This window comes from Mastigoproctus giganteus, chromosome 14 (genome assembly GCF_048544385.1).
Source record: "Mastigoproctus giganteus isolate SK-2022 chromosome 14, ASM4854438v1, whole genome shotgun sequence".
Taxonomy (NCBI): Eukaryota; Metazoa; Arthropoda; class Arachnida; order Uropygi; family Thelyphonidae; genus Mastigoproctus; species Mastigoproctus giganteus.
Genome location: NC_143588.1, coordinates 38263773 through 38289113, shown reverse-complemented (window position 1 = coordinate 38289113; position 25341 = coordinate 38263773). Strand labels below are relative to the sequence as shown.

At 37.1% G+C, this 25341-nt stretch overlaps 1 protein-coding gene across 9 annotated transcripts in view; it reads right to left on the bottom strand.

Moving 5' to 3' along the window:
- Nucleotides 1-25341, bottom strand: part of LOC150075069 (paired amphipathic helix protein Sin3a-like) — a 718000-nt gene that overhangs the window by 55182 nt on the left and 637477 nt on the right. For all 9 annotated transcript variants that reach the window (XM_090389145.1, XM_090389146.1, XM_090389142.1 and 6 more), the window contains one exon: nucleotides 5661-5836. In XM_090389145.1, coding sequence (XP_090245271.1) covers nucleotides 5661-5836 — 176 coding nt within the window. The remainder of the gene's footprint in view (nucleotides 1-5660; nucleotides 5837-25341) is intronic.

The following is a 25341-nucleotide window of genomic DNA, read 5'->3' as shown; positions in this document are numbered from 1 at the left end:
AGAACAAATTAAAAATTTCCCCAACCAAATCGAAGATCATGATTTTTAAACACAAATTAGACTACCGCAGACCACCAGTTGTAAAACTTGACAAGAAATCACTTCCACTTGTCCGAAGCACCAAATTTTTAGGAGTCATCATCAATGACCGCTTTTCCTTTGCTGAGCATATTCAACATCTGTCCGTCAAAGTTAAGAGTTTTATCGCAATGCTGCTCCAAATTACTAGACAAGACCGGGGATTGAACACTAAAACCCTACATCTATTTTATAATGCTGCCATAATCCCAATTACAACCTATGTTGCCAGCCTTCGGTTTAGATGTACTGCACTTAAAACTGTACAAACTAAGTTATCCACTATTCAACGTTGTTTTCTCCTTAGCCTACTTCACGTTTGCTGAACAGTATCAACTCCAGCTTTACAGACTCTTGCAGACACTATACCACTTGACCTGCATGTTGTTTAGAGGACTTTGCTTTTACATCCGCAAAGGCATTTCTACGGAATTTCAGGGAATCATTGTTAACCCCCAGGCTGATCCCAAAACTGAACGAACCTGATGCTGGAATTTGTTAGTGAACACCTGGCAGAATAGATGGAATTCTACCGAAAAAGGAGCTATCACCAAAAACTTCGTTCCCGACGTAACTGCACTACTCTCATCATCCACCAGAAAATGGTTTTCACCCTCACTGTTTACCTCCTACATACTAACTGGCCATGGTTCGCTTAACGCAAAACTCTACCAATTCAAACTTTCCAATACAGTCTCCTGTTGATGTGGGCTACCGGAAGACTCTCCTCACGTACCTTTTGAATGCTCCATTTACGACGATCTAAGATCGGCTCTTAAGGCAACAGTACCAAACTTGTGTCCCGGAGGTGAGAGGATACTCATTTCTGTCAACACTTTTCAGGCCCTTCAAACCTTCTGCAATGCTGCTTTTAATTGCAGGAAGGCTCTCCTTAATGTTAATTCAAGAAATTAAACTGAAAACACATCATAAATCATAATACAACTGTGCGCTGCCTCGTCGTCCTGATGACATCATATTCAAAATAATTGTGGTTTTCAAGAACACAAAGATTTTAACAGATGCTGCACTTTTCTGACTCTTCCTTTATCAAGACTTCCTTCAACTAAATCTTTCCTCTGCTCAGTGATACTATCATCGACCAGAGACTTCTGACAACACTCCAGATTAACAGAATTCAGAATTATATCTAGAACTTGTTCCTGCCGATCATGATTGAATGACATTACTACTTCTGTTTGACAATATACTTTTTCTCTTTGTGGACCACTTTGGGCAGCACTGCATAAAGATGTGGGCAAGAAATGGATAAAGATTTTATTTTATTTTTATTTATTTTCTTTTCTTTTCTTTTTTTTATTATATATATATTTTTTTTTCCCTCTTTTTTTAAAATTTTTATTTTTATTTATTTATTTTTTTACTTTATGCTATTCTCATCCTTATTTCTTTGTCTTCTGCTGTCCTGTCTCCTGGGAATGTGTGTGTGTGTGTGTGTGTGGTGTTGCCGGCTTGCTGGCACAGGGTTCTTTTGAATGGCTCCAAATCCTCTTTGGACATTCAGTACGTGACTGTTGAGGCTGGCCATGGTTCTTGCGCAATTGTGACCTACCTCCCCGTGGTGTAGACGGACACTGGGCAGGCTTTCCAGGTGATCGCCTGCCTGGTGACAAAACGGCCAGAAACAACTAAACAACACACACACTGCACGAACATAACACACATTTCTGGCCTGTTACAGTGCTCTGTAACCATCACAGTGTACAAAGATGGAGTTGAACTTTCGTTCAGGTGCCGTCTTACATAAGATACTATACATACATACATACATACATACATAACTGTTTTGACATGGGGTACCCTAATCCTATTCATCTTTAATTTCCTATTCTCAGCAGGAGGGAAAGGAGACATGCATTGTTTCCTCCCTCCCCTGCTGACCCATCTCTTTGCCTGGTGAGGCATGGGCCTGCCTCATTAACCACCTGGGGTTGCCTTCTCCATCGTCCCCATAATTCTGCCTTTCACCCCCAAAGTCTTCAGACACCCTCACACTCTACCTGCACACCCTATACATGGCAGGGGAGATAACTTTTCTTTGTCTCTCCCACCTGCCATTCAAACTTCCCTCTGGTGTGGCATGGGCATGCCACACTGCCTAGCAGAGAATTGCTATCTCCTCTAGCGACCCCTTACTTCTACTTCTACCCCCCCAGTCTTCAGCCTCCCCTCCCTCCCACTATTATCTTTCATCTAGCCTATAGCCCACACCTAAATTTAATAACAAAATTTTGCCTGACCTATTAGGCCTTTTAACACATCTCTCTAGTGTTCAACCCCAACCAACCAGTGATTTCCTAACAGCAATCTCATTAAAAATTAACGTCAAACGCATGGATTTTTTTTTTAGGTCCTAGCCACTGAAATCCCAGGAAACTAGGTGGCAGGACCCACCAGGCTAGCCTCCACGTGGCGAAGTATGGGCAACGTCGGGCCCCACTAGGGGCCTGGCAACCAATAAGCCGGACAAACAATGGGTACAACACATCACATTGCACAGACATGGCCTACACACTTTCAAGTCTCTGGTTTGAGAGTGTACTGTCCTCGATACAGCGAACACACGCGGAGATGGGAGAAATCCCAGGTGCTGTCTGACATGAACATACCTTATAACTGTTTTGACACTAGGGTCTGGTGAATAGGGAAACTTATTTTATAATCACCCAGTATATGTTGTACTAAGTGTGTGCTAATTCTTATTTTTTTTAGCATTGAAAATGAAATGGCCTATTGTTAAAATTCAAATAGCCACAGCTTGATGACCATTCAGAATTGGTCAAAGAGCTGTGGCCATTTGAATTTTAACAAAGAGAATCAAGTGAAACTATAGCTTGCATGTTATGAAACACTTTCACACACACAAGATTGTTCTAGAGTCCAAAAATGCTTAATTTTGGAGTAATTACATTAAACTTCCAGTAAAGTATACAACTACAGCAACCATAATTATTATGGTTCAAATACTGATTTTTCATTAATTATTTTCAGTAATGTCCTTGCACCTGGTAAAAGCAGTACCAACAACAAGTATCTGTTGCACACTTTATTATACCCATTATTGATGTCCGAATGCACTTGAATATCCCCTCAGGAGTGGAGGCTGTTTCACAGTCATCAGTGTTCTATACAGGTCCCTTCCAGGATAAACTTGGAGGAGATCTGTTATCTGCTTAACTTTGCCTTGATAATGGATACCCAAAAGCTGTATCCAAAGCAACAACAAGAATGCAATATTATTTAGTATATTACATTTTAGTTTAAGCACTGTCTAATTTCTACTTCAGGAACTCTATAAACAATTTTAAACTGCATAAATAATGTGAGTTAAATGTATAATTTCTTAAAATTTTTGAGAAGTGAGTTTTTAAGAAATTTTGTAGTTTTATAAAAGTTATGTTTAAATGCTTTTACTTATTAATTTCTCCTTATTTTGACTTGACAAAGTAAAATTTTCAAAATTCAAACCAGAATAAAAAATAAACTTGTTACTTTTTTTTTTTTGAAAAATAATATCCTCTATATTCACTCATCAGTTTTTTTAAAACCAAACTGAACAATAACTGAACAAAAAATGCAATGTCCTCCTATTTTCAAAGCTATCTATTAAAACTATCTATTATTAGTTGGAAATAGACAAAAGGATGCAGCATTACTTGTAAGAAGGTTAAACATGGAGATGTTTCCGCCACATTTAAATGGTAAGAATGGTACTGCGGATCTTATTTTACTGGATAATCTTTCAGAGAGTGTCATTTTAAGAGAAGCCATTAAGAGACTAGTCTAAAAACTAACCTTCTTAAAACTGCCCTAAAATTGAAGCAAATCAATCTTCATTTATATCTTTCAGAGTTTCTTTAACTGCCTGACCAATCATATTTAGAAATAATCTCAACTTTTACAATATTTATAGAGAAGCTCATTTCAAAATTTTATCTAATAACAGTGGATAACTTTGATATCTTGCCACAGGGATTCATAACATTTCCCAACAATAACAGAGTTCAGATCTTCACAAAGAAAACTTCATCCTAACAATCAAAAAAGCCACCACTCAGAAATTTCAAGAATACACCATCCTCAACAGTTTCTTTTATAGTCAACTTATTCAATGAGAACTATACTCAAAGAAACACTAATCCTCATATGCACATCCACTTAAGTGATACAAATGACTATTTTGAAATGATTTTTCAATGTTTTGTATTTATAAAGACTGCTATTATTTGGTACAACTCTATTTTGGCTAAACATTACGAAATTCTCCAGGATACAGAAGGTATTCCAAACAGGAAATCAGTCCTCGGTAGGATGCTATTTATTTACCTTCCCAATCACTAAAATTAATCTTCTCAACCTACAATACCTACAATCAAACCGAATAATCAACCCTTAATAGTGAATACACATGTAATAACTCAAGGGGTTTCAAGCTTGCTGAGGTCTTTAATGGACTTCAGCCTATATAACTCATGGTATTAAAATAAAAATCTTATTAACCTTTGAACTCCACCTAAGCAATTCTTTCACTTCTTTACCCGACATTCAGGCTTTCTGGATCTTACTGAATTTTAGTACTTCAGTTAACAAGACAACTTGATTACTCCTAATCATATTCTCTTTAAATTTGAGATTTTGAATCAGTATAATTTTATTTTTTTCCCACAATGAGGATTTAAGCATGCAAATATAACTCATATTACTTTAACTATCAGGCGCCTCCATAGCCAGGTGGGAAGGGGCAGCAGTGCGTAGCACACGCTTCCTGATTAGACCGGGGTTCGAGCCCATCACCACCAAATACGGAGGATGCAGAAAGGTCAGAGAATGACCACTGCATATCCCGGAGCAATATGGCCTTAGTTGCTAATGCTCCTAAAACCAAATAACAACAACTTTAACTAAACATCAGTGGATATGATAAAGATAGGTAACTTTTAGAAAAGTAGGCTGCCTACAATGTTGCTTAACTGGTCTCTAAGATGGGAATTTGTGGAGATCCATACAGTAGTGAGGGCTTATTTGAGGGCTTATTTGTGGAGATCCATACAGTAGTGAGGGCTTGTGTTATATGCACCACACACTGTGAGTATAAAGTAAAACCTTGGACTAAAGGAGAAATGGAGTAGTCTGAATTACAGAAAGATTTATGAAATTTATGAATGATTTATGAAAGTTATGAAATAAAAATCAGACATTTCATATATAAGTAAATATTTCTGAATCATAGCCCATTAAAACACATTTTAACTGAAATGGTATTTGGATATAAATATGACAAAAAGAAAATGGACATTTAATGAAAATGTCTATATTCAAAGCAAAACTGAATACGTTTATATCAAACAGAACTAAAATAGTATGTTTTTTTAGAATGTTAAACAATCAATTAGCATGTTAAACAATTAAAGCTGCTATCTGAAAGAATGAATGTGTGAACAATTATGCAGAAAAATCTCTCTCAATATGTTCTACACTTGTAGAAAACTCATGAAAGAGAGAAATGAGTAATTATGGTGTGCTCTGTACCACTCAGGGAAGGACCTTGAACGAAAACTTACCTTGGTAAAAACACAGGCATTTTGGAAAGCTGTTCTTTTAATTCTTCTGAGACAGATTCTTCACCAGATGCATATTTTTCAACATACTCAGACCATTTTTCTACTTCAACAGGCCCTTCAGAAGCATCTGTATCAGTATCTAAGAGTTCAATTGTCATTTTCCCTTCATCTTTGTACTGAAATATAGAAATGGAATTTCATTCCATTAATTAATGAAAAAAAAAATACAAGATATAATCAAAAAATAAAGCAAAATAATTGACTGTTGTCAATGATCAGAATGTATTCTGATCATTTCATAAAGCAAACCCCTTAAAAACACACACAACCCATAAGACTTAATTACCATCACTCCATTGCACATAAGTGTTAGGTTCCTGGAAACACAAGAAAATACCGAAATGATACAACTGAAATATTACTTGATATAGTAACTAAAAATAATATCCAAGAAAGTTTCTGGTACTCCTATTTTTGATATATAAAACCTAACAACAGAAATAGAAGCAGTAACATCATTACAGTGGAGAAAATAATAATTTATTCATTCTGAAAATTATAAAACAAATATTTGCAAAATATCATAACTGTTTATGTGGGAAGCACGAAAAGTTCAACTGCTTAGGGAAGGTGCCCATGTACTGGAAATGTGCGACTGTATCTCCAATTCACAAAGGGGATCAAACGGTGACACGAGTAATTATGGACCAGTTAGTGTAACTTATGTTCCAGGGAAAATAATGGAGACACTGGTTAAAGAAGCACTGCAGGATCATCTAGACAAGACTGCAGTAATAATTTAGCCACAGCATGGGTTTGTCAATGGGAAGTCTTGTCTGACCAATCTGATTGGATACCATGATGTGGTTACAAAAGAACTGGATGCAAAAAATAATTTTGATATCATATAGTTGGATTTCAGGAAAGCTTCTAATACCGTTGCACATGGAAGACTACTGTACAAATTGCAGCAGAATGACATTAAGAGCAAGTTGCATAGTTGAGTAGGAGAAGACGATGCCTTACGATTACGATGCCTTAAGGTACTACATGGCCTCTATTAACTGAGTAGATATCGTGCAGAGAATGAATACAATTGACTGTGGTACGCTTTTAAAACATTAATCACAGATGCCTTGAATGCGTATATACCATTAAAAAAATACTCCACGAGAAGGGTTCCAAGTTGGATGAATAGTGAAGTTGCTGCATTACTTAAGCAGAAAAAGGTGGCATGGAAAGGTTACAGAGCAATAAAAAGTACTGAAGCCTATAACAGCTACAAGGTGATGTGTAATAGAGCCATAGAAAATGTTCGACAGGCAAAGGCAGTTTATGAGAAATCACTAGCAAACAGAGCAAAGAGCAAGTTGGATGAATAGTGAAGTTGCTGCATTACTTAAGCAGAAAAAGGTGGCATGGAAAGGTTACAGAGCAATAAAAAGTACTGAAGCCTATAACAGCTACAAGGTGATGTGTAATAGAGCCATAGAAAATGTTCGACAGGCAAAGGCAGTTTATGAGAAATCACTAGCAAACAGAGCAAAGAGGGGGGATAAAGAATTCTTCACATATAATGCCAAGAAGAGCAGGACAAACCAGATCGGACCTTTACGTAAGTAAAGGTATCCCCTTTCCGTAAAGGTCCGATCGGACCTTTACGGAAAGGGGATAGTATTAAATACACCAGCTGCCGTTGCAGATGAACTCATCAGTTATTTTGCATCGATATTTACAAATGAAAAGCCTTTTGTGGCAATGGGAAATTGTGGGAGCGAAGTTAAAAAATATGTAATTAATGATATTGAAATTTCGCAAGATTATTTAATGAAAAAACTTTCGAGCCTACAGACCAGTAAGGCTCCTGGAGTTGATGGAATATACCCTCTAATCTTAAGAGAGGCGGCAAGCGAGTGCATTGAACCATTGAGGCTAATTATGCGAGCATCACTAGACTCTGGGGAGATTCCCTTGGATTGGAAAAGTGCAAATATATCTCCCATACATAAGGGTGGCTCTAAAAGTGAAGTTGGAAATTATCGACCTGTCAGTCTGACTTCAGTAGTAGGGAAAATCATGGAGGCAATGATCAAGGGTGGAATTCAGGATCATTTGGATCGAATTGAAATTCTCAAGGATACTCAGCATGGTTTTGTAAAGGGAAAATCATGTTTAACAAATCTGGTTCGCTATTTCGAAAGGGTCACTCACGAGCTGGATTTAGGGAATAATTTCGACATTGTTTATTTAGATTTCAGCAAAGCTTTTGACTCAGTCCCACATGAGCGGTTGCTTTATAAGCTGGAACAGGTTGGAATCACTGGGAAAATCCTTAGATGGATAGAAGGATGGCTTCAGGGCAGGAGGCAGAGGGTTGTGATAAATGGCTATTCCTCAGATTAGATTGATGTAAGAAGTGGGGTTCCCCAAGGATCAGTATTAGGACCACTGTTGTTTTTAATTTTCATAAACAACATTGATGAAGGGATAGAGGGTGTGATGTCTAAATTTGCAGATGATGTTAAAATTGGTAGAGTAGTTAATGATCACTGTCAAGCTGAGCTTCTTCAGAGAGACCTAGATAGACTTCAAGAATGGTCAGAAAAATGGCAGCTGTGCTTTAATCCAACAAAGTGTAAGGTATTACACCTGGGAAATAGTAATCCCAAAAAAACTTAATCACTTGGTGGAGTTCAACTAAACCCAGTACTGGAGGAAAGGGACTTGGGTGTTACGATACGGTCAGACATGAAATTCTCTGAGCATTGTAAACAGGTTGCAAGGAAGGCCCATGGTGTCCTATCGATGATCTATCAAACTTTTGCAAGTAGAGATAGGGACGTGATAATCCCATTATATAAGGCTTATGTTAGACCACACTTGGAATACTGTGTTCAAGTATGGAGACCGCACCTAAAGAAAGACATCGAGCTTCTTGAAAGGGTGCAAAGAAGGGTAACTCGCCTGGTGAGATCGGCTAAAGGGCGTCCTTATGAAGAAAGACTTTGAATATGTGGGTTGCAGAGTTTGGAAACTAGACACCTTAGAGGAGATTTGATTGAGGTGTTTAAGGCTCTGAGAGGCATCAGTAAAATGAATGAGGACAAAATTTTCAAGATTATAAATGATGCTAGAACTAGGGGACATAAATTCAAGTTACGGGGGGGGGGGGGGGGGGGAATGTTTAGATTGGACTGCAGGAAGTTTTATTTTAGCCAGCGAGTTATAAATTACTGGAATAAGTTGCCTTCATGGGTAGTAGAGGCCGACAGAGGTCATCTGGATAGTACTTTCGGGTAAGGGAAGCGCATAGGATGATAGGTTTAATTTCCTTTTTATTTATTTTTTATTTTATTTTTTAATTTTTTTTATTTATTAATTATTATTATTTAGTTATTTATTTTATTTATTTATTTTATTTATTTATTTAATTTTTGTTTTTATCATTGTTTTGTTCGGATTTTTTTTTTTTTTGGCTGGTGCAGCATAAGCCATAGGCTTTCTTGCACCATGCGGCCGTTACTAATACTAAGACAGAGATTGTAATCAATGGACACTCCTCTTCCTCTTCATCGACTAATGTTATTAATGGAGTCCCCCAGGGTTCGGTGTTGGGTCCATTGTTGTTTTCTGTATTTATTGATGATATTAATGAAGGTATATCCAGCTTAATGTTCAAGTTTGCAGATGATACAAAGGTTGGTAGGGTTGTTAATGACAGTACACTACTGCAACAGGATTTAGAAAAGTTGAGCAGAGGGGCTGAGAGGTGGCAACTGAAGTTTAACATTGACAAATGCAAAGTACTACATATGGGTAGAAGTAAACAAAAAAAAAAAAAAAAAAAAGCACAGATGTGTGGTAGAAAACTTAGGATGGTAGAAAATGAAAAAGACATGGGAGTAACTGTGCAGCCAGATATGAAGTTTTCTGAGCAGTGAAGATGGGCTGCAAGAGTGCAGTCTTGTCAATGATGGCCAACAAGTCGATCGCGATCTACCAGTCGATTGCGGCTTTAATTTTGTTTGGTCGATCATGACGAATTTTAAATATATATAAAAAATAAAAATAGATTGGTCAAAATCTAAATATTATTATTATGCATTCCACTGCATATTCTAATTACAAATCCGTTGAACTGCATAACTACTCTTTTCGCTGCGCAGCCGCTAGGCTTGTCTAAAAATCCCAGGGGCTCACATCTGGTGAGTATGGGCTTGGCACACCCAGGGTCCTGAGCTGGATATCATCATTCTTCTCTTTCTTGGTGATTCCCTTTTGATTCTCTCTCTCTCTCTCTCTCTCTCTCTCTCTCTCTCTCTCTCTCTCTCTCAAGGTAACTTGGGAATTTTTTTTTCCTTGCACCATATAGCTAGTAATAATAATAATAAAAATTCATGCAGTTACGTGGTGGAGAGCATAGTGTATGTGTTGAATTCTTATTTAGCTTACTTAATATTAATAACTGGATAATACTTATACGTTAATTTAATAACCTTTGATTTAAAATGAATACTGCAAAAAAGAGCAAAACGTATCATTTTCATCAAGAGTGGGAATTAGAATATTTTTTTTTGTAATTATAAAAGAAAAATGCTGTTGTTTGATTTGCAATGCTTCTGTGGCTACATGCAAAAAAACGAAATTTAGAAAGGCACTTCAATGCACTGATTAGTAGTATCTTTGCATATAAATATCAATTTTTGGCATTGGCTAATGATTTCAATGGGAAAAAAATCCAATCATTTTGCAAATATGCAAAATCATATGCAAAAATATCCAGTTTTTGAATCTAATAGTAAAAAATATGTTTCTGAAATTGAGAATATTGTGGATGATTTTGAAACCAGATTCAGTGAATTTAAAACAATTGAAGACATTGTCAATACATTTCTTATCCATTTAATGTCAACTTAGATATGAAACAAATTACAAAAAAGCCGCTGAGATTTTTCAAATGGAGAAAATATTACTTGAAAATGAAATTATATTACATTGCGAAATGATATCTTTCTAAAAGCCAAATCATTAGAAGACCTTTGAAAATATGTTTGCCGAGAAAAGTACCCAAACGTAAAAAAATGCAGTGAACTTTTAAATTCCTGTTTTGGTTCCACATATCTATGTGAATCGGCTTTTCGTATTTGAAACAAACAAAGATGAAGAATCGCTCTACTCTAATGGACTTGCATACAGAAGATTTTTACGGTTGGCTTATCATGGTATATCACCGATTTTGAAAGCTTGGCAGATGAAACGAAGACACAAACATCACATAAATTAAAATTTTAGATACGTATGAATTTAAAATAAGAATTCTGAATTGTATTCAATTTTAAAATTTATAAACAACATTTTTCAGTATGCGTTGATTAACTTTTTTAACCATGTGCAATGAAATTCTTGAGATGGTAGATCGTGGCACATTTTGAAGAAAAAAAGTAGATCGCATCAAAATTAAGTTGGCCATCGCTGATATACAGGAATATTGATAGCAGTAATAATAGACTGATTGTCCCTTTGTATAAGGCAATGGTCAGGCCATGCCTTGAGTACTGCATACAGGTCTGGGAGTCTCATTTTAATGAAGGACGTAGAGCTGCTGCAACGAGTACAGAGTTGTTGTTGTTTTGGTTTTTAGGAGCATTAGCAACTAAGGCCATATTGCTCCGGGATATGCGGTGGTCATTCCCTGACCTTTCCGCATCCTCCCCTTTTGGTGGTGACGGGCTCGAACCCCGGTCTAATCCAGAAGCGTGTGCTACGCACTGCTGCTCCTGCCCACCTGGCTACGGAGGCGCCTGCGAGTTTGGTGAGTGGAACAAAGGGTTGCTCTAACAAAGAAAGGCTTGAGTTCTGCAAATTGCAGAATCTGGCGACTAGGCACCTGCCAGGTGATCTGATTGAGGTGTATAAGGCCTTGAATGGTTCGAACAAGCTCAATGCTGATGGGATTCTTCCTCTTGCTCAGATTATACACCTGAGGGGGCATAAATTCAAATTGAGACAAGATAGTTGTAGAATAGATGTGTGGAAATTTGTCTTTAGATAGTGGCTGATTGCTAGAACAAATTTCCATCTATCATTGTGCAAGTTGACAGCTTAAATAAATTCAAGGCAGAACTAGACAACCTTTCCGAGTGAACGGCTGAACAGAAGACATATTGTGAACAATGTTACCATCCCGAACAAGGTAAATATTGGAAGTGATCAGAGAATGGTAAGATGAACACTTGATACAGATGTAAGAAAAGAAAGGATAAACTGATCCAAGTAAATAATATGAAGGTCTTTTAAGATAACAGAAGAGGAGAAAAAAGCAGTATGTACTGTAACTTAGGAACAAGTTGGAGTATCTGCAGACCTTTCAGGACCAAGATATCAATGAGGAATAGAACAACTTTCTAAAAGTGATAAAGCAATCCAAAAAAAGAAATCCAAAGAAGAAAATATTAGTCAAGAAACACTTGTCATGATGAACCAAAGACGACAAATGAAGAGCAAGATAAACACTGACAAGGACGAAATTGAGTATACTGAGTTTTGCAAAGCCATTATAAAGAGACTCAGAAAACAAAAGACTTCAATGAGCTGTATTATTATTATAATTAGCCATATGGTGCACTGAGGCTTTTGCTGTACCAGCCAAAACAATTTGAGTTACCCCTGAGAGAGAGAGAGAGAGAGAGAGAGAGAGAGAGAGAGAGAGAGAGAGAGAGAGAGACAGAAATAGAAGGAAATCACCAAGAAAGAGAAGAATGATGATATCCAGCTCAGGACCCTGGATGTGCCAATCCCATACTCACCAGATGGCATGTGAGGCAAGAAAGCAAGCAAGTGCATGAGCTTATGCAGCATCAGCCAAAAAAAAAAAAAATCGCACCATTCCCTCCAAATGCCTGTCCAGTTCCTCCTCAAATTTATTCAACCTATCAACTTCCACAATGACAGATGGAAGTTTGTTCCAGCAATTAACCACCTGCTGGCTAAAGGCAAATTTCCGCACATTTATTCTACATCTGTTTTTTCTTAATTTGAATTTATGCACCCTTAGGTTCGTAATCTGAACAAGTAGAAGGATCCCATCAGAATTCAGCGTGCTCAACCCATTCAAGGCCTTATACACATCAATCAGATCAACGCGCAGGTGCCTAGTCTCCATCCAGACACTGAAATTTGCAGAACTTAAGCCTCTCTTGGTAAGAGGATCCCTTCATTCCCCTCACCAATCTTGTTGCCCTTCTCTGTACACGCTCAAGTAAATCTACACCCTTCCTAAAATGAGGCCTCCTGACCTGTACGCAGTACTCAAGGCATGGCTTGACCATTGCCTTATACAGAGGGATAATCACCTCCTTTTCCCTGCTAGCAAAATTCCTATATATCATTGACAAAACCCCATGCCCTGCCCTGGCAGCCTGTCTGCATTGCTCAGAAAACTTCATATCTGCCTGCACAATTACTCCCAGGTCTTTTTCATTTTCTACCACCTTAAGTGTAGTACCACACAGTTGGTATGTTTCTCTGGGGTTACTTCTACCCATATGCAGTACTTTGCATTTGTCAAGGTTAAACTTCAGTTGCCACTTCTTAGCCCTTCTGCCCAAATTATCTAGATCCTGTTGCAGTAGCACACTGCCATTACTGTCATTAACAACCCTGCCAACCTTTGTATCCTCTGCAAACTTCGACATTAAGCCTGATATACCTTCATTGATATCATTGATAAATATACAAAACAACAGTGGACCCAACACCGAACCCTGTGGGACTCCACTAATAAAATTAGTCCACGAAGAGCAGTACCCACTGATTACCACCCCTGTCTTCTCCCACTTAACCATCCTTTTATCCATTGTAGCAACTTACCCTTAACACCATTCTGCTCCAATTTGTACAATAGTGTTTCATGCGCAACAGTGTCAAAAGCTTTCCTGAAATCCAAATATATGATATCAAAATTATTTTTTGCATCCAGTTCCTTGGTAACCACATCATAATATCCTATCAAATTTTTCAGACAAGATTTCCCTTAACAAACCCATGCTGTGTCTGAATTATTTCTGCAGTCTTGTCTAGATGATCCTGCAATGCATCTTTAACCAGTGACTCCATTATTTTACCCGGAACAGAAGTTAAACTAACTGGTCTGTAATTACTCGTGTCACCCTTCGATCCCCCCTTTGTGAATTGGGGATACATTTGCACATCTCCAGTCTGTGGAAACCTCCCCTGAGTCCAACGATGCTCGCATAATTATGGCTAAGGGTTTGCTTAGTTGCTTTGCCGCTTCCTTTAATATAACTGGATAGATCCCATCCACCCCAGGTGCTTTTCTTATGTTTAACTTCAACAATTTCTCCTCCACTTTGTTCTCAGTTATTACAAAATCATTAAGTATCCTGCTACAATTTGATAACCTTCTGCCATTTTTAAACCTTAATAATTCCTCATGTGTGAATGTAGATGCAAAATACTCATTCAGTTCGTTTGCTATCTGAGCAGGATCATCAACAGTCGAACCATCGATGTCAAGTGGACCAATCAGATTCATCCCCTTCCTTTTAGAGTTTATATAAGTAAAGAAATTCTTGCTGTTTTTCTTAGCATCTTTTGCCAAGGATTTCTTGTAATCTGACTTCGCCTGCCTAACCTCCTTTGTGAGCTGATTACAGACTAGCTGTCATGAGCAGTAATATAGAAAGACAAATGATACTAAATCTGAAGAATAATGATAGTGTACTTATAAACAGCAGAGAAGGCATAATCCAAATTAGAGAAGACCACTATAAGATATTACATACGGAGCAAGGAAATAATGCCAGTAGTAGGGAAAATGGATCACAAATTACTTACACATGACATACCCGATATCCTTCCTGATGGGGTAGAACATGCATTAAAGAAAACGAAGAATCAAAAAGCATCAGGTGAAGATGAAGTTACTGTAGAGTTGTTAAAATTAGGAGAAAGTGACACCACACAGAAATCGGCAACTCTTCACAATATTCATTAGGAAAGGTGTGATGCCCAAGGACGTCACGCCTTTCCTAATGAATATTGTGAAGGGCAATAATAATTCTGCTGCTTAAAAAAGGAGATAAATCAGAAATTGGAAATTACAGACCAAATCACTTGTTGTCCTAGTTCACAAGGATCATTACTTACAGATTAGAAAGCACACTTGATGAGAATCAATTGAAAGAGCAAGCTGGCTTTAGGACACGATTCTCAACTATATATCGCCTTCACATATCACAGTTAATGGAGAAAGCAAATGAACATAAAATACCATTTTGCCTGCATTTGTGGATTATGAAAAGGCATTTGACTCCATAAAGAATAAGGCAATGTTTCAGGCACTGGAAAGACGAAGCATAGGCATCACATACATTTTGAAGAAACTATATGAGAATGCTACCTTCTTCAACAGACTAGACAGCAGCAACCTTAAAATTGAGAAAGGAGTTTGACAAGGAGACATAATATCTCCAAAGTTGTTTACTGCTAAACATGAAGAAGATTTCAGAAGATTGGACTGGTCGCAGAAAGGAGTCGATGTGAATGGAGAGTACCTAAACCATTTACAATTTGCAGGTGACATTGTGATCATAAGCCACGATCCCGAAGAATTAGAGGAAAAATCTTAATCAGTTATGCAGAGTTATTAAGGATTTCGGACTAAAGATGAATATGGTTAAAACAAAAGTAATGATGAATAAGTATGCCACAGGAAGGGGTAAAATCATCGAAACAGCAGTAATTGAAAAGGTGGATTCATATACTTATCTGGGACAAGTCATTAGCTGTAATAATGATAAACAGCTGGAAGTGAAGAGAAGAAAAAATTTTGGATGAATAGAATTCAGGAAATGTAGTCACATACTGAGGAGCAATATCCCAATTTGTCTGAAATGTAAAATAACAAATCAATGTATACTCCCCACCATGACTTGTGGAAGTGAAACTTGGGCATTTGCCAAAAGAATGGAAGAGAAACACATGGATTAGAAAACTGAAATGGACTAAGAAAATAACAGAATGGTATCCAAGAGGAGCTAAAAGAAAACCAGGAAGGCAAATTGAGGAAAGACAGTTGTAGAACAGATGTGCGGAAATTTGCCTTTAGCCAGAGGGTAGTTAATCGCTGGAACAAACTTCCATCTGTCATTGCGGAAGTTGATAGCTTAATAAATTCAAAGAGAAACTGGACAAACTTTTAGAGAGAATGGATGTGTGAAATTGTTTTTTTTTTTTTTTTTGGTTGATTCTAGCTATACAAGCTCACATGCTTGCTTTTTTGCATCATATGCCTCCGTTACTATTACTACAACAGAGATGGACAGATGAATTCAAGAGTTCGTTTGCAGTAAATGGATAGCCATTGCACAAAACAGAAGGAACTGGAAAGTTGCTTGAGTGGTCTTCATCTTGCAGTGAATTTAAAATGGATGATGATGTATAAGCTTGCTTTCTTGAATCAAAAGCCTCTACAAATGCTAATGCTTGCTGATGGGGAAGAGGAGGATCATAATCAGCAAAGACCTCCACAGCCAAGATTGCTTGGTATTGGGAATTTTGCCAGTTATCTTTGTATACTCTTTTACAGTTCTTGCCAGGTTTGCAGGTACAAAACATAACTTATACAAGAGTTCACTTGATAAGAACTCAATCTATAATCCAACCCATTAATTCTGAAAGGAGTGATGCACAATACAGAATGTTCAATATTTTGTGCAGGTCCACTGTAGGCCTTGCAAACTCTCAAACCCATAAGTCTCCCTCTGTCACACTCACTGGAGATATTTCAAAACTTTTTTTTTTTTTTTTACTATTATAATAAAATCTAGTAGTTCCATATGCAGGATTAGAATTCATTTGACCAACCCTTCTGTCAAAGTTTTATGAGTTTTGACAGTTACTTAAATAAATAAAAAAAAACTCACACTCATAATCTGTGATAAAATTATTTGTTGGCAAATGAAGTCTTTAGCATTAGTATAGCCAATAACATGCAAGGAAGCCTCAAAAAAAAGAAAAAAAAAAAAAGAAAACAGAAGAGTAGATAAGAAAATACTAATTATGCCCTTCCCTCCTCACATAGATAATTAACCACTTGATCATTGTTCCAGTAACTGATGACTCATTGGCTAAAAATTTCCTACACTGTAGTCTAAACGTTCTGCAAATTGCAGCAGCTGGAGACCAGGCACCTGTGAAGTGATCTGATTGAGGTGTATGAGGCCTTGAATGGGTTGAACATGCTGAATTCTGATGGGATTCTTCCACTTCCTCAGATTACGAACCTAAGGGGGCATAAATTTCCCTTTAGTCAGTGGGTGGTTAATTGCTGGAACAAACTTCCATCTGACATTGTGAAAGTTGATAACTTAAATAAATTCAAGGAGGAACTGGACAAACATTTAGAGTGAATGGATGTGTGAATTTTTTTTTTTGGCTGATCATTTTATAAGCTCATACGCTTGCTTTATTTACATCACATGCCTCTATTACTATTATGTTTTCTTCTCTAATTTGAATTTTGAATGATCTCCAGTTCTGGAATTCTTTATATCAGTGAAAATTCTGCATTTATTCATTTTATTAACCCCTCTCAGAGCCCTATAAACCTTAATCAGGTCATCTCTGAGGTGCCTGGTCATCAAGCGCTGTAGCCCAGAAAATCAAAATTTTTCCTTGAATGGTTGTCCTTTTGCTGATCTCAATATTTGAGTAGCCTGTCTTTGGACCCTTTCAAGAAGGCTGATATCTTTTTTTACCAGTTTTTGCAGTAACCTCTACAGCACTGTTTCTCAACCTGTGTGCTACGGAAAATGCAAAAAAAAAAAAAAAAAATAAGAGATAAAACTGTAGAACCGGATGCCACTCCAGAATGCTTGAATCCATCTCGAATTATTAGCGTATCATAACATTAAAATAACCTTTTTTTCCCACTGGAGTGGCACCCTGTTCTGAATTTTAGCCAAAAAATTTATAAACCGTTCAGTATTGGGTCCATTATTGTTTTCTGTATTTATAAATGATATTGATGATGGTATATCAAGCTTAATGCCCAAGTTTGCAGACGATACGAAGATTGGCAAGGTTGTCAAGGACACTACTGACACTATGCTGCTGCAACAGGATCTGGAAAGGTTGAGCAGATGGGCTGAGAGGTGCCAAATGTAAAGTACTACATGTGGGAAACAGCAACCCCAGAGCAACTTATCAACTCTGTAGTACTATACTGACAGTGGTAGAGAATGAAAGGGACCTGGGGGTGGTTGTGCAGGCAGATATGAAGTTCTCTGAGCAGTGCAGACGGGCTGCAAGAGTAGCTCATGGTGTATTGTCAATGATATATAGGAATTTTTCTAGCAGGGATAAGGAGGTGATTATTCCCTTGTATAAAGCAATGGTCAGGCCCACCTACCTGTATACAGTACTGTATACAGGTCTGGAGGCCTCATTTCAAGAAGGATGTAGAGATGTTGGAACGAGTACAGAGAAGGGCAACAAGATTAGTGAATGGAACAAAGGGGTGCCCTTATGAAGAAAGGCTTAAGTTTTGCAAATTACAGTGTCTGGAGACTAGGCACTAGCGAGGTGATCTGATAGAGGTGTATAAAGCCTTGAATGGTTTGAGCATGCTCAATGCTGATGGGATTCTTCCTCTTGCTCAGAATAATCACCTGAGAGGGCATAAATTCAAATTGAGGAAAGACAGATGTAGGATAGACGTGCGGAAATTTGCCTTTAGCCAGCGGGTGGTTGGTTGGTTGGTGGAACAGACTTCCATCTCTTGACAAACAGAGGGGTGAAATGGAAGTGGTTATTTTTTTATTTTATTTTTTATTTTTTTGGCTGATGCTGCATAAGCTTGCTTTCTTGCATCAAATGCCCCTACTAATGCTAATGCTAATACTAAATCCAAGTTTTATAATAAAAATTAATTGTATTTTTGTTTGTATTTATATAATTATGTTAATTTTTTACATATTTCCTTTTAAATTTCATGTACAATCAAAAAAATGATATTAAAAGTATTTAAAAAAAACAATAAATGCATTATTAAATATACCCAACAGAAACAACTTCGCGTTTGTGAATATATGAATATAGTAGAGTGTAGTGCCGCAATATTTTAACGTCTTTAAAAGTGTGTTGCAGCAACGAAAAGGTTAAGAAACACTGCTCTACAGGATAATGTTCAATAAATCATCGACAGGACACCACAGGCTTTCTTGGTCGCCTGTTTGCACTGCTCAGAAACCATCATATCTGCCTATATTGCAACTTTCAGATCCCTTTCTTCCTCTACAGTTTCTAATTCGATTCTACCAAGTGTATAATTTCTTTTTGGATTGTTGTTCCCCAAGCATAAGACATTGCATTTTGCTGCATTAAAACATAGCTGTCACTTTGCCGACCATTCTTGAAGCCTGTTCAAGTCATCCCAAAGTAGCACTGATCATTAATGACTCTCCCAACCTTCACATCGTCTACAAATTTTGAGATCACGCCCTTTATCCCTTCATCAGTGTCATTTATGAAAATCAGGAACAAGGGTATCCAAGAACCAATCATTGGGGGGATACCACTTCTCACATTACACCAATCTGAAGAATATCCACTGATCACAACCCTCTGCCTTCTGTCCTGCAATCCAACCTCTCACAAGGGACTGAGTCAAATGCTTTGCTAAAATCCAAATGACCTACATTGAAATTGTTCCAGCTCACGAGTAACTGTGTTGAAATAGTTTACCATGTTGTGTATTCTTCAGAATGCAATTTCTTTCTAAATGTCCCAGGGTTGCATTTTTAATCATTACCTCTAAAACTTTCCCTACTACTGAAATTTTACTAATCCCTCTCAGAAAATTAGACTCAGAGCCGTATAAACCCCAGTCAGGTCCCCTTTAATGCGCCTGTATTAGAGTAGGCCTGATTTAACCAGTCTGTATTACCTCACTCTTAGGACTACCTCTGTATTGATGTTCCAATGTATTGATGATACATTGGAACTTCTCCTTTATGCTCAAAAGTTTTACTAATGAACAATCATCAGTAATTTCGAAAACCCTAATTTCACATGGCTCAGCCTCACTTGCAGAGTCTCTCTTTAGCATGAAGGATCTTTTGTCAGAAAAGACCAATGCAAAGTACCTACCGAATTCATCAGCAATATCAGTTGGGTTATTTAAGACTTTCTCACAACCAGCACACAAGGGATCTTTTCTTATAATTTGAAAAATATACATGAAAAATTCATGTATTCACATACATGAAAAATTCCTTGCTCTCTTAGCCAGTGCTTTCTCATACTCAGCCTTGGCCTCCCTAATCTAATTTGTGGTACTGTTACTGATAAACTTGAAGCTGTTGTTGGCTTCATACTTTTTACTGCTCTGTAACTTTCCTATGCTATCTTTATCTGCTCTATTAGATTGGCCAGCTCAATATTCATCCAGTTTAGAATTCTCATGCAACATTTTCTTAATGGTATGTATGCCCTCATATACCCATTTAAACTTCAATACAAGCTGATTTAGCCATTTCTGACGTCCTACAAACTGCTCTCTCTGTCCAAGCTCAACCCAGCCAAAACACAATATCAAAGCCAATGAGCAGTAGCTGACTGTCACCTACTGTATTATGATGAGATGGAGAAGGGTAAAATCAAGTATTAAAGAGGGATTTCCTGTTATAAATCCATACAGCTGGTACTTACGAATGTAACATTATATGATATTAAAAGTAGGAGATCTGACAACTTACTTAACAGGGTAATGTCGGGAAAAAGTTGCAAGTTAGGAATGAATTTGAAAGTGTCTGCAATTCTGCCCAGACACGATAGGACATATACATGTCCAGAAAAAGCATTGTCAATCAATTCACTCCTGGAGAGAATATGCATGGGGTAGAATTTTTCTCAGTTTGGTCTTGTGCTTGTTAGCAAGAGAGAGACTGCTTTACAGGGAAGGGAAGGGATTGGCCAGCTCAATATTCATCCAGTTTGGAATTCTCATGCAATATTTTCTTAATGGTATGTATGCTCTCATATACCCATTTAAACTTCAATACAAGCTTATTTAGCCATTTCTGATGTCCTACAAACTGCTCTCTCTGTCCAAGCCCAATCCAGAAAGAAAGAAAGAAAGAAATAGGAGTGCAAGAATATTGGTTAACACTAATAGAGTTAACACTAATAGATTAACTAGAGCCTCAGGCAGAGGTGAAAGGGATTCTTGCACTCCTTCTATAGGAACGTAAAGCATACTCTACTGGAATCTGCATCATACTCTTCATAATTTTCCAGTCTGCAGACTGGAAGATTGTGTATGACGAGGGTCCCTAAATGCAGATGGAATGGATAGACAAGTGTGAATGTCTTATTATAGGTGACTTTAACTTGCCCCAGATTGAATGGAAAAAGTGAAGGGGAAACTCATCATGGGGAAAATTTTTTTAAAATAAAAATTACATAATTATTATTTGTACCAGCATGTTAGTGAAAGTACTAGGGCGAGAATATTCTTGACCTCATCATTACTAGTGAATCAGAGGACATCACAGGACTTAAATTAGGGGAACCACTGTCAGGAAGTGTTCATGCAATCATCAGTTGGAAGATGAAGGAATATATTGCAGTAGTTAAAGGTAAAGGCAAGGGATTTAACTTCAGAAGAGGGACTTGGACAGTTTAAAGTGCCCTATATATCCTAGATGCCATATAAAGTCTATATATGGCATCTAGGAATTGGACAGATTGCCAAGGGAGGGCAAATATATTTGACTTATGGAATACTTTTAAAGCAAAAATCATAGAAGCCACGAAAGCATACATACTATTAAGAAAATACTACAGGAGAAGGATGCCAAAATGGATAACTATCGAGCTAGCAGGTCAAATGGCGTAGAAAAAAGATAGCACGAAACAGTTACAAGTTTTACGAAACAGTTACACGAAACAGTAAGGTTAGGGAGGACAAGGCTGCATATAAGAAAGAATGGGCGAAGGGAGCAAAGAATGGGTACAAGGAATTTTTCATGTATGCGAATACAACAAAGAAGAAAAATAATCAAATTGGATCCTTGTGTGAAATTCTTAGATAACCCAGCTGATATTGCAGATGAATTGAATAAGTACTTTGCTCAGCCTTTACTGACAAAAGACCATTCAGCTGAGTCATATGAAATTAGTGATTTTGTAATTACAGATGACTTTTATTAGAAAAACTTTTGAGTATAAAGGCAAGTAAGGCTCCCAGAGTTGGCATATACCTGATAGTTTTGAGGGAGACCGTCAGGGAGTGTATGAAATCATTGAGGTTAATTATAAAGGCATCTTTCGACTCAGGGGGAGATTCCTTTGGATTGCAGAAGTACCGAAGTATTGACAATATCCAAAGACTGTTCTAAGAGTGAAGTTGGTTAACTACAGACCAGTTAGTCTGACTTCAGTGGCAGGAAAAATCTTACAGGCAATGATTAAGAGTGCAATCCAGTGAATTAGATAGACATGGAATTCTGAAATACATGGTTTTGTTAAAATAAAATCATGTTTAATTAACTTAGTAGGCTATTTTGACAGAGATACTCAAGAGCTGGATGTAAGGAACAATTTCGACATAGTTTATTTGGATTTTAGCAAAACATCTGATATGGTGACAGGTTACTGTACAAGCTTGAACAGAGGGTTGTGATTGTTGGATATTCTTCAGATTGGTGCAACATCAGGAGTGGGGTCATTCAAGGATCAGAATTTTTCATGGATTCTCATTTCCATAAATGACATCAATGAGGGATAGAACGCATGATGTCAAAATTTTTAGATGATGTGTAAAGATTGGTAGAGCTGTTAACGATCAGTTCCAAGCAGCACTCCTTCAGGATGAACAGGCTTCAGAAATGGTCAGAAAAGTGGCAGCTAAGTTTTAATGCAAAGAAAATGCAAGGTTTTACATTTTGGGAAGAGCAACCACTAAATGGAGCGATTTCTAAATGGGGAGAAAGAGACATGACCCAGAAACTGGCACACTCTTCACAAAATGCATTAGGAAATGCGAGACCCTAAGGAGGGGAATAATGCAATCATAATTTTGCTGCTTAAGAAAGGAGACAAATCAGAAATTGTAGACCAATTAGCTTATTGTTCCACATTTACAAGTTGTTCACAAGGATCATCACTAACAGATTAGAAAGAATACTTGATGAGAATCAACCAAAACAGCAAGCTGGCTTTAGGACAGGATTCTCAACTGTGGATCATCTTCACTTAATATCATAGCTAATGTAGAAAGCAAATGAATTTTTAAAACACCATTATGACTGACATTTGTGGATCATGAAAAGGCATTTGACTCCATACAGCATAATGCAATGTTTCAGGCACTGGAAAGAGAAGGCATAGACACCCCGTACATTATAATTTTGAAGAAAATATATGAGAATGCTACTTCCTTTATTAGACAAGACAGCAGCAAATTTAAAATTGAGAAAGGAGTTCAACAAGGAGACACAATATCTTCAAATTTGTTTACTGCTGCCCATGAGGAAGTTTTCAGAAGATTGGACTGGTTGCAGAAAGGAGCCAATGTGGAGCCAATGAATGAATGGAGAGTACCTAAACCATTTACGGTTTGCAGATGACATTGTGATCATAAGCCATGATCCCAAAGAATTAGAGGAAAATGTTAATCATTTATGCAGAGTTAGTAAGGATTTCAGACTATAGATGAATATGGCTAAAATAAAAGTAATGAACAAGTATGCCAAAGAGAGTAGTGATGAACAAGTATGCCAAAGTGAGTAGTGATGAACAAGTATGCCATTGAAGGAGCATTAATATACAGCAGACTCTCGACTTACCAGGAAGCAGATTAACTGGGACACCTCAAGACTCCAAATAAAAAAAAAAAAAAAAAAAAAAAAAAAACAACCAAAAATCATAAAATTCAAGTAATAACTAGAATATGTATAAACAAATGTCTTGCGAGTTGTCAATAAGTGACAAGAGGCGTTATAAGACATCATTGGGAGATTAATGTCCCTATTATCTTGCAACTCTTGCTGTCTTCACACCGCCCCTCAAAAACAGAGACCAAATGTTTAGTTTGTTTTAGTGCGTCGTGTTGATTATTGTGTTCCGTCGCAGCACAAAAAAAAAAAAAAAAATTTGTTTCATTATTTATGTCAGGAATGTTGAAAATGATGGGTAAATGCAAAAGAGTCGCACTTTAAACAAAATCTTGAAATTATTCAAAAGCCTGAAATGGTGCATCTGTTAAATCTTTAATGAACCATTATAATGTCGATAACCAAACCATACGCAACATGGTAAAAAACAAAGGGAAGCATTGCATTGGACACGCGAGTAGTATGTGGTAAGTTTTTTTATCTATCGCCATATTTTTTACTAAGGTTGCTGAACATTTTTCGATACAGTAAGTCCCCTGACTTACGCAACTATGGATTTACGTAAATTTTTTTTGACTCAAATTTTTTTTTTTTTTTTTTTTTTTTTTAGGATTGTAAAATTTAAAACAACAACAAAAAAATAATAAGCAATCAATAGTGATGATCACAGGACGCACAAATTGCAGAAGTGAGATCGGAGTAAAAAAGCAAAAAAATAGGAAAGAAGAGAAGATGCTTACAATTTATTTATGACTTTTTTTTTTTTTCTATGACTGAAGATTTCACTGAATGGGGACACACATTTCACCATAATAACGTAAAAACCCACGAAATTCCAGCTATCGGTATTTTCGCAAATGCAATAAGATTGAATTTACTACCTGTTTATAATTAGATGCCCGAACAGAACAGCCCAATAAACCGGAAAGTGCAAATTGTTTTTATTGTTTTATGGCAGTGTCCTCCAGAAATGTGCTTTAGTAAAATGTGAGCTTGCGTTGAGTGACAACAGTAAGTTTTCACCTTAACCCTGTGAAGTTCTTTACAGAAAATTTCATTTTGACCATTATCACGGTGCCGACAAAGAGAATAAGTGACAGCAGTACTAGTAAATCTACCAAGAAAAGGAAAGCGATCAATTTGGATCAGAAAATTAAACTAATAAGAATGTATGAAAGTGGTCAAACATTAACAAGTATCGTGCTGAATTCAGATTTGTCAATAATAATATAGTAGAAATATGTTACTAGTCATTTCTGAGTTACGTAAAACTTCCTACGTATGTTGGGGACTTCTGTATTTTTGGATTAACCAGGAAATCGATTATCTGGGATTTGTTTTTTACCATCTAGCCAGGAAAATCAAGTCTACTGTACTTATCTGGGACAAGTCATTAGCTGTAATAATGATAAACAGCTGGTGGTCAAGAGAAGAATAATTTCAGATGGATAGCATTCAGGAAATATAGTCACATACTGAGGAGCAATATTCCAATTTGTCTGAAACTTAAAATAACGAACCAATGTATACTGCCCACCATGACTCATGGAAGTGAAACTTGGGCACTCACCAAAAGAACGGAAGAGAAGTTGAAAACTACACAGAGAAGAATGGAACCAATTATATTAGCAATCAGACTGTTGGATAAGAAAGAAACACATGGATTAGGCAGTAAACTCAAGTAAAGGACATTCATTTCAAAACTAAAGAACTGAAATGGACACAGCTCAAAGACATGATGACAGATGGACTAAGAAAAT